The sequence below is a fragment of the Alosa pseudoharengus genome, unplaced genomic scaffold (assembly GCF_046254945.1).
Source record: "Alosa pseudoharengus isolate Yale_2024_CS ecotype anadromous, Long Island Sound unplaced genomic scaffold, YU_APseudo_1.1 YU_APseudo_1.1_scf_9, whole genome shotgun sequence".
NCBI lineage: Eukaryota > Metazoa > Chordata > Actinopteri > Clupeiformes > Clupeidae > Alosa > Alosa pseudoharengus.
The window spans coordinates 3,757,083-3,771,537 of record NW_027468881.1 but is presented as its reverse complement, the minus strand read 5'-3'; the positions used below and the strand labels follow the sequence as shown (position 1 = coordinate 3,771,537).

Here is a 14,455-nt window from a genome sequence, read left to right as displayed (position 1 = left end):
AAGTGGCTGGAACAGAATCCATCAGAGATGTGTGTGTGCGTGTGTGTAGTGGTTGGGGTTGTTGCAGCTGATTGCAGCAGAATCTCTGGCCTGTAAAAAGTACCCCCCCCGCCCCACTGTGATTAGCAGTCATCAGTCAAGCACAGCTGTGGGACCATAACAGTAAAGGAAAATGTCAGACTCAATTGGCTTATTAAAGAAACGCTCCCCTGCAGTAACAGGGACAACTTTATTTCTCTGACGCACACACACAGAGAAAGTACAAAGAACACACACACACACACAATCAGTACACACAAAACAGAAACACACCACACACAAAAACACACTCTGACACAGACTTTGTCAGATAACACTTTCTTACTCACACACACACACACACACTCACACACTTATCTATAATTCAGTGTGCAGGGCTGGTGTGGCGTGTCTTGGCAGACCCTTATTAAAGGGCGTATTTCAGGAGCGTCGTAAACGCCACTGATTTCCTGGACGGGGCTTTTACTGCAGCGAGAAGGAGGGTGAGAACCCTGCTCGTAACTCACCGCCTGATTGGCTGAGTTGAGCCAGGTAAATCACACGCACTGACACCAGATAACCCAACGCAGTGACCGTAAGGTGAGCTCATCATGAGACAGGTTGTGTGTGTGTGTGTGTATGTGAGAGTGTGTGTGAGTGAGTGTGTGTTTTTGTGTGTGAGAGTGTGTGTGTGAGTGAGTGTGTGTATTTGTGTGTGTGTGTGTGTGAGAGAGAGAAGGAGGACAATCACCTCTTTAAATAAATATCAGTTTTACAGCGGTGCTGAAGCACCCATAATCAGCCCGCTTAACGGCGTTTGGGATGGCAGATTTTTCACAAGTCTGAAAAATGACAAAAATAAAAGCTTAATTGCCTTTCTGCTGCAGCATTAGCTGGGCCATTCAGCTGCGTGACGGGACGAACCTGCCTGTTGGCACAGTGATGAATCATCATCTCTGCGTCGCGGCTCAGAAATATACATTTTAAAATGGCCGATACTTACCTGGAGAGCTTGTTAAGCGCCCGTGTGCTCCACCTTCGTCCTGCTCCGCGGGTGATGAATGGCGTTGGCACGGCGCTCCAGACAGATAGATTTCTCCCAAATCCATATTGATGAGAAGACAGCAGCGGGGCGACTCTGCTTTCAGACCTGCTGCTGAGTGAGATTGATTCCAGTCGACGTCGTGGTAATTATTGCACATGTTGGAGAGAATGTTTGCCATGGCGGTGTCCATGATGCACAAAAACGACACTTCAGACAAAATGGACTAACAAATGAGCAGGTGTAGGCAGAGGTGGGACCAAGTCACTGTTTGGCAAGTCACAAGTAAGTCCCAAGTCTTAGCAGTCAAGTCCAAGTCAAGTCCCAAGTAAAGACAGAGAAGGGCAAGTCGAGTCCAAGTCACCTCAAAGCCAAGTCGAGTCCAAGTCCAAGTCCCAATCTTTTTCAAGTCCTGAACAAGTCATTAGGTACTCTTCACTTAATAATGCCATTATTAGACTATCGATCATAATTGTATTATTTTATCAATCTAATCTACAGATTCAAATATGTTCAATGGTTCGGTCTTGAAATCTTTTACGATATATGCATGCGCATACCTGTGAAATATACGCATGAGCATACCTGAGTAATCTGTACGAAACGGATAGCTACAAGACACTCAGCATAGCAGCAAATATATATTGTTTTTCCAAATTGCGGTGTCCACTGTAAGGAGGATGAGTATGACTGATGGCATTTCACTGTGTTAGGCCACAGATTTGCCTGCAAACAATTTATTAGACTGTCTGCCAGTGGTGACTCATAAGGAAGCCAAGGTCATGGTTAATGATTACAATAAATGGTGACGAGAAGAATCGTCATATAGGCTACATTAGTAAATTACTGCAGTTAAGTAGTTTACGTTTTATTAGGGCTGTCAAACGATTAAAAAAAATAACTAATTCATCTCATATTTTGAAATTAATTAATCTAGATTAATTGCGATTAAAAAGTACATTTTCTCCCTAAAGACTAAGCTTCTTATATGGCATATTAAATACAGCATAAATCACAAAATTACTGAGTAACCACAAACGTAAAAGTAAAACACTTCTATATTATTTAAAGGATAATTTAAAGGATAGTAATTTTGTTTTAAAGTATTCATTTCTTAAATACTATACATATGATGCTGTAGAGGCCTCATTTGTAAAAGGTGCACTGTCACTTTCCACACGTTCTCCTAATGATCTTTTTTTACCAGCTCCATTCAAATATAGCTATGGCTAGATTGTTTGTGCCACGTATAGCACAATATTAACAATGATAAGCATGATATTAAGTTGGCACAAACAGCTTTCATTCCTTTGGAAATAAAAACATGTAATGACATGATGCTTGCTAGACATTTTCTGTTTGCAATTAAAAGTGAATTACAGTATGAGCCTGGTATAGATAGCCACCTAGCTACGTGGAAGGCGTTTCAATCGGCATATATCATGTGCTTCATGTAAACGAATTATTGAAGACTTCAAGACTCACCAGTTCCATTACACAAATGCAAAGACTTCATATTCTTGTCCATTTTACAAATCACAGTGAGTGCAGCCTATGTCTAAGTGCCCTGGCTCTCACAGTTTATAACAGTAGTGAGTACCGGATAAATCCGCAATTTCCTCTAATCTCGTCTTTGTTTCCTTTATGATTTCCCTTCATAGGCCTACGTTTCTCTCCCTTTCATGCGCGCTGAGACGCATTCTCTATTAAATGGAGTAGGCTAGCGTACGTTCAAGTTGGATCTTAATGGAGAGGACCCGAAAAGTATCATCTTTATGTAACATCCTGTTGATACATTTTGACATTGACTTTTTTTTTTGTCGCGAGGTGAAAGCATCTCTGGGGTAACTGGTCCACGATCAGGAAATTCATTTTTTGACTCGAGACATGTTAAGTCATTACAAGTCAAAGAGCAAAGTCCGAGTCAAGTCTCGAGTGAATAGTATTCAAGTCCAAGTCAAGTCGCAAGTCATGCCGAATTTTATCAAGTCGAGTCTGAAGTCATTAAAATCATGACTCGAGTCTGACTCGAGTCCAAGTCATGTGACTCGAGTCCACATGTCTGGGTGTAGGTGAGGAGCAGGTAACAAATGAGCAGGTGTAGGTGAGGAGCAGGTAACAAATGTACGGTGTTCATTTTAGGACATCCTCAGACTCAGGTGTCAGACTCAGAAAAACATCGGTCATCTTCAGACAAAACTGCCTCAGCGTCAGAAAAACATCTGTCATCTTCAGACAAAACTGCATCAGCGTCAGAAAAACCTCTGTCATCTTCAGACAAAACTGCCTCAGCGTCAGAAAAACCAGACTCAGGTGTCAGACTCAGAAAAACATCTGTCATTTTCAGACAAAACTGCCTCAGCTTCAGAAAAACTTCTGTCATCTTCAGACAAAACTGCCTCAGCGTAAGAAAAACCTCTGTCATCCTCAGATAAAACTGCTTCAAACCAAACTGCCTCAGAAAAACATCTCTAAGGAGTCAGGTCTCAGAAAAAACGCTGTCAGAAAAAGTGGAGTCAGGTCTCAGAAAAAACGCTGTCAGAAAAAGTGGAGTCAGGTCTCAGAAAATCAGGTCTCAGAAAAAACGCTGTCAGAAAAAGTGGATTCAGGTCTCAGAAAAAACGCTGTCAGAAAAAGTGGAGTCAGTTCTCAGAAAATCAGGTCTCAGAAAAGTATTAAGTATTAAATAAAGACAAATGTGCTATGCCATGATGTAATACCATATAATACCATTATAAAACGTTAGCAGTTGTCATTGTCATTGCACAACAATAATAGACAGACACAGATAGACAGGTACTTGAAATGTAATCCCCAGGGGACAATAACTGCAGCGTTGTTGAATTCATTTGATATGAGATGTTATCTTAACTTATTTAGAGAAATGTGCTTTGTTGTTGGTACCTGCTATTTCATGTATTATCATAATGGTATTATATGGTATTACATCATGACATAGCACATTTGTCTTTATGGGGGTTTGGGAATAATGATGAGATGATAATGACGCAGGTTTCTTACTGGTAGGTACTGTACAACTGGGAAACGGTTAGCAAAAGTAAGAAATAATGGTCCAGGTGTTGTTCTTGACTTTCGTGGTGGAAAAATGTTTAACCCACTTTTCCCTAGCTCATTGAATGTACCGTAATCCTACGAAAAACAAATTATTTTGCTGTATGTAGTACGTAGCTTACTCCGGTATGTGCCTTACAGCAGCTGCTAATGTTACTAGCGAAGTGAGGTTAGCTAAGTTACATCCATGGATTTCCTACAATGTGTATACCATTGGATCACTTTCTACCTTTACTTATAATTTCTACATCTAACCAAGCACCAAATATAACATGCCAGTGACCAGGCTTGGAATTTCACCATTCTGGGGGCAAGGCCACTTGGCCTTCAGTTGGGCATATTTGGTGGGGGGCACAAAGGCCACATGGGCACCAAGGCCAAAGTTAACTATACAGTAGTAGGCTATAAAAATGATCAAGGTTGTATTTAGCCTATTCACTGCAGTAGACCTGCATCATTGTATGAAACATTACAAAAACATGAAACATGACATATTACATATAACTGTAAATCATCTGATCATCTAATAAAAACAGATATCTAGGCTATATATAACTGTGACCAGGGCCCATAAGAGTCCAAAGTCACGCAAAGGAACCCGACTACGCCACCCAGAGGGAAACTGGGAAATGTACCCTACTCAATTATAACACCTTAAAACACAAGTTCTTATATGGACAGAGAGAGCAGAGACCCAATTCTCAAGTTCATGCAAAGTTTTATTAATGTTCTTGGAAGCAAATCAACTGCTGGAAGGGAAATAGTTAGTAAAATATATATGTATTTTATTAGATGTCACTAAATTTAGTTCATTAAATAGGTAGTTTACAATCAAGCACAATCACAACAGTTTACAGTCCAATATAAATATGCATGTATCTTGTGTAAAAAAAAGGGACAAGAAATACTGTACCAGCTGGGAAAGTATGTCAGGTGGGCCACTGGAGGGAGGGAAAGCACCCAGAAGAGTCACCAATTTACCTGTGCAAAAATAGTCACACACACGCACACGCTGATAGCCACACTCACAGCAAAGGGTGGTGCAAACACGCAGTTAAGAGTGTACACAAACACGCTATAAGGAAACACACTAAGCATGCAGGTGACCAATAAGGAGGAGCAAAGAGTACCCAACCACCAGTGGGCCCGACCGATCCCCAGCTGTGGCGATATACAGCCAATAAGGGTGATGCTGATGCAGCTTAATTGTATCTACGAGACGAACACAGTTGGTCACAAACAAAACAAACTATAAAATGATCCAAGACGCAGACACAAACTCCCCCCCCCCTCAAAGAACACGGACATGCAGGCGTAACGAGACAGATCACCCACAATCAGCCAGCCCAGACAGCCGCGTCTGTGTGCGAGATATAGTACACTTAAACAAAACAAATTGTAGAAATCATAAATAAAATACAAGGCAAAACAGCAATGGCAATAGGTAGCTCTTCCTGAAGGCAAACAGAGTAGCATTAGCATTACATTTGAACAGCAACAGATACGCAACGCAACCCATGACAGTACATGCTGGTATTACCTTGCATCCACGCTAAACTGAGTGCCAATTCGACCAGTCGTAGTGCAGAACCCACCTGTTAACCATTCCCAGAATATAATATTAAAACTAGCACACACACACACTGAATCATCTAGTCAAAATTCAAAGAATCAAAACGCACCTTATCAGCAGACCGAGGGGCTTAGGACAAGGGAGGAATGTGGCCGAGTGTTCGCTGGGAGCTCACCGTCAAAAACTGCAATCTAATGAGTGAATGCATAAATGTGAATTAAGGGGGCATTAATACGAGCGTCTGCTGGACACCAAAATAAACCCTGGCTTACCTTCCTTGCAGCGACCGGGGGGGGATTATATTCCGAAAGAGCCGAGCAACACAGCACCATCCAAATGCTGCTACATATAGCGATTTAAGGCCTAGGCTAAATGAGGAAGTGATTTACGCCATGTGATGTAAATTATGGGGCCGGCCCATGTAATCAATTGGGGGCGTAGTGCCTGGCTACAATCTACCCCCGCTTTATGTCGGCGTCCCGACGATACAATATTTCTATCTCCAGGGCCTAAACAGTGCAGTGATCATGTTACTGGACCCAACTGACTGAGATGCTGCAACCCCACTGCCCCCCCCATTCTGCATAGATCTTGGTAGATGATGGGGATTGGTGTGTTTTCCTGCGGTCCGTCGCTGACTCTTACGAGGGCCTTCTGTGGCATGAAGGTTAATATTAGAGACCATTCCCTGGCGGGAGGAGGCTTCTGATGTACTGGGTGCATCATATCCAGGCTGACACGGCAGTGGACACTGTTGGCTTGGCATTGCAGTAGTGCTGGTTTCAGGCTGAGGTGGGAGCACAAGCCATAGATCACCATCCGTATCCTCAATGTCAACCGGAAGATCCTCTAATGGTTCAGGATTTGACCTAGGGGGATACAGGTGATTAGGGGGGACAGGCCTTAGTAGCATCCGATGGACTGTCTTGGCAGGGCCCAAGTAGCCTTCAGCATGAACTGGGGCGATTGTATACACCACACCACCCGGAGGTGGGGCTTTAACTATCTGGTACTTCACAGGCCCCCAGGTATCCTGAATCTTGGCTCGGCCCTGGAAAGCCTTAGTTTGGAGGTACACAAAGCCACCCTCTTGAAGTTCACTTCCAGTCACCCGCTGGTCGCTCCGTTCCTTCCGCTGGCGGGCAGCTGCCTGCAACCGTCCCTTGGCCCCATCAAAGGCAGTCTGAAGGCGTCGTCGATGTTCTCGCACCCAGTCATCAATGGAGCCTTGAGCCGGCTCTGGAACCCTGCCTAACAGAAAGTCAACAGGCAGTCGTGGCTCCTGACCAAACATCAACAGGTAGGGAGACTCACCCGTGGACTGATGAGTAGTGGTGTTATATGAAAAGATGACCTGAGGAAGGTAGGTTGGCCAATCAGCCTTCTTACTGAGTGGTAGGGTCTGCAGAAGGCCATGTAACGTCCGATTAAATCGTTCGCACTGCCCATTCCCTTGTGGATGGTATGGGGTAGTGTGAGTCTTCTGGACCCCGTAGAGGGTGCAGAGTTGTGAGATCAAGGCACTTTTGAAGTTACGTCCTTGGTCCGAGTGGATCCGTGAAGGAACGCCAAATCTGTAGAACCACTCCTTCACCAGGACGCCTGCGACTGTGGGGGCTCGTTGGTCTTTAGTTGGCACCGCCTGTGTGAACTTTGAGAATACATCAGTCATTACCAGCACACACTCAAAACCACTTCTAGAGCGTTCCAGAAAGGTAAAGTCAATAGCTAGAATGTGGTTTGGCCTAGAACTTAACAAATGGCCCATGGCCGTCCTCAGAGGAGGGTGTACTGGTTTGGCTAACACGCAGCGTTCACAGCTTTGGCACCACTCCTTGACGTCTGTATAGAGCCCTGGCCAGTAGCATCGCTGTCTCACCAGCTCTGTTGTCCTTTCAATGCCTTGATGGCCATGTCCTTGGTGGAGCTGCTGGAGGACTTCCTCTTTGAGCACCGTTGGGAGGAGAAGCTGAAGCACCTCCTCACCGCCATCAGAGCGAAAAATCCTCCGATATAGGAGACCATCCTGTTCCTGTATCCGCTTCCACTGTCGGACTAACTCCAGTACCGGCTGTGAAAGAGCTGTCCGCTCCTGGTGGGTGGGGGTTTTCTCCTGTCGCCAGAAGGAGAGAAACGTGCCTATCATGGGGTCCTCCTGCTGCAGCTTGACAAGTTGTTCTCTGGGCTGATGGGGCAAAGCAGAAATGGCAGATTGCGTTACCTGTACAGTTGGGGCAACCACGGACTGTTGTAGATCGTCAGGCAGTGAAGTTCCAGGAAGGGCTGACTCCAATGCTGCTGGCGTGATGGCTGGCTGGCTCTGCCTGGATAGAGCATCGGCATTAGTGTTAGAGCGCCCTGAACGATACTTTATGCTGAAGTCAAATGCAGCCAACTGTGCTACCCAGCGCTGTTCAGTTGCCCCCAACTTTGCGGTGCCTAGGTGACTCAAAGGGTTGTTGTCAGTCCAAACTATGCATTTCTGCCCCAGAAGGTACTCTCTAAATTTTTCAGACATTGCCCATTTTAGCCCCAGAAGTTCTAATTTCATAGAGCTATAATTTGGCATGTTCTTTTCAGCCCTATTCAATGCCCGACTAGCATATGCCACTGGTCTCACTCGCCCCCCTTGCTCCTGAGATAAGACTGCCCCTAGACCACTCAAGCTAGCATCAATTTCCAAAATAAAGGGCAAAGAAAAGTCAGCGTAAGCCAAGACCGGGGCAGTTACAAGCTTAGTTTTAAGGTCTTGGAAACTCCGCTCGCAGTTATTTGTCCAAGCATCCCCAATCAACTTCCCTGAAGTCCTCTTTATTGGAGTCTTAATTAGCTCTGCCACTACTCTGTGAAGAGGAGCTGCTATCTGAGAAAACCCCTCAACAAACCTCCTGTAGTAACTCGCGAATCCGAGAAACGACCGGAGTTCTGAGACAGTAGAAGGACGGGCCCATTTTTCCACAGCCAAAATCTTGTCAGGGTCTGTAGACACCCCATCTTTGGAGATGACGTGCCCCAAGTACCTCACCTGAGTTTTAAAGAAACAACACTTCTCAAGCTTCACCTTAAGGCCTTCGTGGTGCAACCGCGTCAGTACTGCATCCAGGCGTTGTAGATGATCCTGTATTGTAGATGAAAAGACAATGACATCATCCAAATACAAAAGTAGTGTCTGAAAATGTTGTGCACCGAATATGCGCTCCATCAGACGCTGAAAAGTACTGGGTGCATTGCAAAGGCCAAATGGCATTCGGTTGAATTCAAAAAGGCCAAAGGGAGTACAAAAGGCAGTTTTAATCCTATCCTTTTCCGCTACAGGCACCTGGTTATAACCGCTTGCCAGATCAAGTGTTGAGAACCAATGGGCGCCGGATAGTGCATCTAGCGACTCTTCTATACGCGGCAAAGGGAACGCATCTCTCCGCGTTTTTGCGTTAAGTTGACGATAATCAACACACATACGGAGACTGCCATCCTTTTTCCGTACAAGAACAATGGGGGAAGCGTAAGGGCTACAGCTCTCCCGAATGACCTGGGCCTCCAAAAGCTGATGAATGTGTTCCTTTACAGCCTCATAGTCTGATGGGGGTATACGTCTGAACCGCTGTCTGACAGGGGCCTCATCGACTAAAGGAATCTCATGGGCTATGAGGTCAGTGCACCCCAAGTCACTGTCATGAGAGGCAAAAACCTCTTGGTGCTTTAACAACAGAGTTTTAACACTGGCCTGTTCTGACTCGGACAGAGAACTCAGATCTAAGGACCCGATAAAATCTGACACTTTGCTGGTCTGGACAGACTGAGTGTTAATAGTGGCCGTTTGTTCCTGCCCACCCATATTCCCAGGGACCTCTACAACTCCAGTGGGTAAGGTTACAAGGTGAGCCTGAGTCAGGGTACCTAAAGCACAACGGGGATACAGTTTAGCATCTACCTGTCCTACATTGGCCACAGGAATATATGCTGTACCCTGATGTACTTGAACCATAGATGGATATGATAACAAGCCCGCAGGCAGAGTGTCACGAATGGGAAATGGCTCAAACAACACAGGGCAACCTGAGGAGAAAATGTTCTGTGAACAAGTAGCAGCTACTAGCTTAATAGCACCCCCTGGAATAAAAACAGGGCATCTACCCCTCACCTTGGCAACCCCACAGTAGTGTCCACGATCCCCTGTATGGACCTGGTGGTAAGACTGGAGGGCCTGCTGGAAAATACTTGGGGCCTGCTGCACTGAAGGCTGGTGGAAAAGGGCGGGGCCATGCTGCCGAAATAAATCATCATAACAGGCACGTACAATATTCATCCCCAATACCCCAGGCACTCCCACCATAGCTGAAGACCCATGGTCCTTTACAATAAGGATGCCCCTTTTTGAAATAAGGGTACCCAGAACATTCACGTCAAGCTCAACATAGCCTAAATAGGGGATATCCAGGCCATTGGCTGCACGGAGTTGTAACCACTGACATGCTCTTGGGGACTCTCTAAAATGTGTGCGGAAAAAGGATTCGGTCACAGTTGACACCATTGACCCTGTATCCAATAGGCATTTAACTTGAACCCCTCCCATGGTTACAGTAACATAAGGACAGGACCCCACAATCTGTGAAAACTCTGGCCTAGAAACCCCCGACCCATTACCTGAGCCACTATTGCCCCCCTCTGAGTGGTGGCTCATCACAACAGAGGGAGCTAGTTTTCCGACACTTGTCTTTGAACATTCGCTCCCCCAACCTCCTGTGACTGAGAATTTACAGTGTGGGTTACCCTCACATTATCACAATTACGAGCGTAGTGACCAGGCTGTTCACATCTCCTACATATGATTGGGCCCTGAGTAATGGATTGAGGTCGTCTGGGATTCTGTAAAAGGGACACGCTGTGTGAAAGCTTATCTAGCTGTTCCTGTTGCTTCTTCAACATAGTCTTTATTTCATAAAGTTCTGATTGTTTAGGCATAGCCCCTGACTCTCTAGGGAAGTTCAGTGTTTGGGTGGCACAAATAGATGGTACAGAAAAACTCCTTGATCTACCCTCTGCTGGCCTGCCCTCTCTTTCCCATCTAATAGCTTCACCCCTTACATACAACAGCGTTGCATCTGGTTTGGTTCGAACCACCTGTTTCAGTGCCCTACGAAGATCTGGGTCATTAACATGTTCAACAAATTGATCCCTTAAAAGGATATCTGAATTGGGCACAGCATGTGGAGCGGCCTCAGTTACCCTGTCCATTAGTTCAAACAAAGCATGAGAGTATTCCTGGAGTGATTCACCCTCTAACTGCCTCCTTGAAAAGAAATCCTTCTGTAAAGCAACATAAGATTCGGCACAGCCATACAACTCTTGCAAAATAGCCAAAATTTTTGTGGGATCTTCCCGGTCTGCCTTAGGTCTGTATTTTATTTCATCCTTAGCTTCTCCTTCTAGATGGTCGAAAATAAAGTAAGCTTTCTCTACTGGTGTCATGTGTCTAATCCTCATACTAGCTTGGACTTCCTCAATCCACTCCCCAATACTCATCCCACTCTTACCACGGAACATAGGGCATCTCCGTTCTCTGGGTACATACACAAATCGTTCAGATGCACCAGGTGCAGGCTCAGGAACAGCATCAGGACCCAATACATCGTCCGGAGGCTGGGCCTGTTTTAAGCGCTCATTCTCAGCTTGCAGCTGCGTAACCAAGTCTCTCAGCTGCTGTAGGTCAGCCTCCATATCTATGAGAGAGTTTTGACAGTCAGTTCAACCAAACCGTAAATCTGGCAGAGCCTTGGAGGGAGAGAGAGTCCAGCACGTCGTAATCCGCTGTGACTGGGCCAATTGCTGTTTTGCCGTGGGAAAAAAAAAGAAAACAAAAAGGGGGAAGGTACACACATACAATCACACGTCCACCATAGAACAAACAAACAACCAAAATATAACCAACTGTGAAAGTTTACACTTGACAATCAAGCCTCTGCTTTACATTTATCCTGCCGACTACCGCCAGATTGTGACCAGGGCCCATAAGAGTCCAAAGTCACGCAAAGGAACCCGACTACGCCACCCAGAGGGAAACTGGGAAATGTACCCTACTCAATTATAACACCTTAAAACACAAGTTCTTATATGGACAGAGAGAGCAGAGACCCAATTCTCAAGTTCATGCAAAGTTTTATTAATGTTCTTGGAAGCAAATCAACTGCTGGAAGGGAAATAGTTAGTAAAATATATATGTATTTTATTAGATGTCACTAAATTTAGTTCATTAAATAGGTAGTTTACAATCAAGCACAATCACAACAGTTTACAGTCCAATATAAATATGCATGTATCTTGTGTAAAAAAAAGGGACAAGAAATACTGTACCAGCTGGGAAAGTATGTCAGGTGGGCCACTGGAGGGAGGGAAAGCACCCAGAAGAGTCACCAATTTACCTGTGCAAAAATAGTCACACACACGCACACGCTGATAGCCACACTCACAGCAAAGGGTGGTGCAAACACGCAGTTAAGAGTGTACACAAACACGCTATAAGGAAACACACTAAGCATGCAGGTGACCAATAAGGAGGAGCAAAGAGTACCCAACCACCAGTGGGCCCGACCGATCCCCAGCTGTGGCGATATACAGCCAATAAGGGTGATGCTGATGCAGCTTAATTGTATCTACGAGACGAACACAGTTGGTCACAAACAAAACAAACTATAAAATGATCCAAGACGCAGACACAAACTCCCCCCCCCCTCAAAGAACACGGACATGCAGGCGTAACGAGACAGATCACCCACAATCAGCCAGCCCAGACAGCCGCGTCTGTGTGCGAGATATAGTACACTTAAACAAAACAAATTGTAGAAATCATAAATAAAATACAAGGCAAAACAGCAATGGCAATAGGTAGCTCTTCCTGAAGGCAAACAGAGTAGCATTAGCATTACATTTGAACAGCAACAGATACGCAACGCAACCCATGACAGTACATGCTGGTATTACCTTGCATCCACGCTAAACTGAGTGCCAATTCGACCAGTCGTAGTGCAGAACCCACCTGTTAACCATTCCCAGAATATAATATTAAAACTAGCACACACACACACTGAATCATCTAGTCAAAATTCAAAGAATCAAAACGCACCTTATCAGCAGACCGAGGGGCTTAGGACAAGGGAGGAATGTGGCCGAGTGTTCGCTGGGAGCTCACCGTCAAAAACTGCAATCTAATGAGTGAATGCATAAATGTGAATTAAGGGGGCATTAATACGAGCGTCTGCTGGACACCAAAATAAACCCTGGCTTACCTTCCTTGCAGCGACCGGGGGGGGATTATATTCCGAAAGAGCCGAGCAACACAGCACCATCCAAATGCTGCTACATATAGCGATTTAAGGCCTAGGCTAAATGAGGAAGTGATTTACGCCATGTGATGTAAATTATGGGGCCGGCCCATGTAATCAATTGGGGGCGTAGTGCCTGGCTACATAACATTTATTTTATATTTGGCCTGCTATGAAATCATGTATAGAACAATTTAAATTTAAGCACAGCTCATCTTTAAGAAACTCAAATAGCCTAGATGCATGCTTAGCATTTTGTGATCAGGCTACTTTCACAAACTCTTAGTCAGCTGTCCTCTGATTTACCAATATCTAGGCGATATTTGTAACATTTATTTTGTATTTGGCCTGTTATGAAATCATGTGGAACAATTTAAACACATTGTAAAACTTAAAGCCCAAATTTGGAGACATCAATGCATGTCGAAATTTACTGCAAATTCAAAACTGGATTACTCTGGAACGGTTAACTGTACAGGGGACTGCTTTACACCTTTATGTTCGGTAAGGTCTGCTGTTTATTCTGATAAGTGGTTTGTCATGTGATAAAAGAAGGGTTCGTAAAGTATTCCACCGAGATGAATGGGTAGGGAGATCATGGACGCAAAACCTTCAGTAGAATGTATGATTAAATTGAATTATATTATTTACTTTTCTCGCGAACCGTTCAACACAGACGAAGCTGAAGTTGGCCGCACATTCAGAATGCGGTGTAGTTAAGTTTCGATTCCACCTTAAATATTACAATTTTCTACCGACAGGGGGCAGCGCTGACTGCAAATACGCGATGACACTGGCATTTGCCTAGTAGCAGACGAACATGTAGGCTACTCCTCACAGACGAATAAAAGCCTTTTTTCTGGTGACTCCATTGTCGACCAATCTTTAAGTAAATGATACAACATGCTTTCTGTCAAATAAATCGGTTCATATTGCACTTGTTTTGGGGGGGCTTTTCTGTTTCTTCTTTACATGAGCTATATTTCATATTTTACAATTTATGCACTAGATTTGATACCCATTGCTCACACATGATTTGCCGTGAGATATTACACCACATCCCGATACTACCGTCTCACAGCGTTCATATGACACCCAGCATGCCCAGCAGCATTTTTCTTACATTTAAATTACTATATTTCATATTCCACAGTATATGCACTAGATTTGATACCTATGGTCCATACATCATTTGCCGTGAAATATTACACCACATCCCGAAACTACAGTCTCTGTGCTTTCATTTGACACCATGCATGGCCAATTTCGTCGTGGAAAATGGGCATATTTCATAGATTTAATTTACATGAGCTATATTTCATATTCCACAATTTATGCACTAGATTTGATACCTATAGCCCATAAATAATTTGCCGTGAAATATTACACCACATCCCGATACTGCAGTCTCTGAGCTTTCATATGACACCC

General features: G+C 44.5%; 1 protein-coding gene across 1 annotated transcript; it reads right to left on the bottom strand.

Annotated features, from left to right (window-relative positions):
* Window positions 1-7,481: 7,481 nt before the first annotated feature.
* On the bottom strand, window positions 7,482-13,161 carry LOC143114921 (uncharacterized). The gene is made up of 5 exons (XM_076276760.1): window positions 12,826-13,161; window positions 12,684-12,738; window positions 9,847-12,503; window positions 7,585-8,823; window positions 7,482-7,496 (listed from the first exon to the last, which is right to left on the bottom strand). The coding sequence occupies exons 3-5, from the start codon at window positions 10,384-10,386 to the stop codon at window positions 7,482-7,484; spliced, it is 1,794 nt and encodes a 597-aa protein (XP_076132875.1). The 5' UTR covers window positions 10,387-12,503; window positions 12,684-12,738; window positions 12,826-13,161.
* Window positions 13,162-14,455: the final 1,294 nt, after the last annotated feature.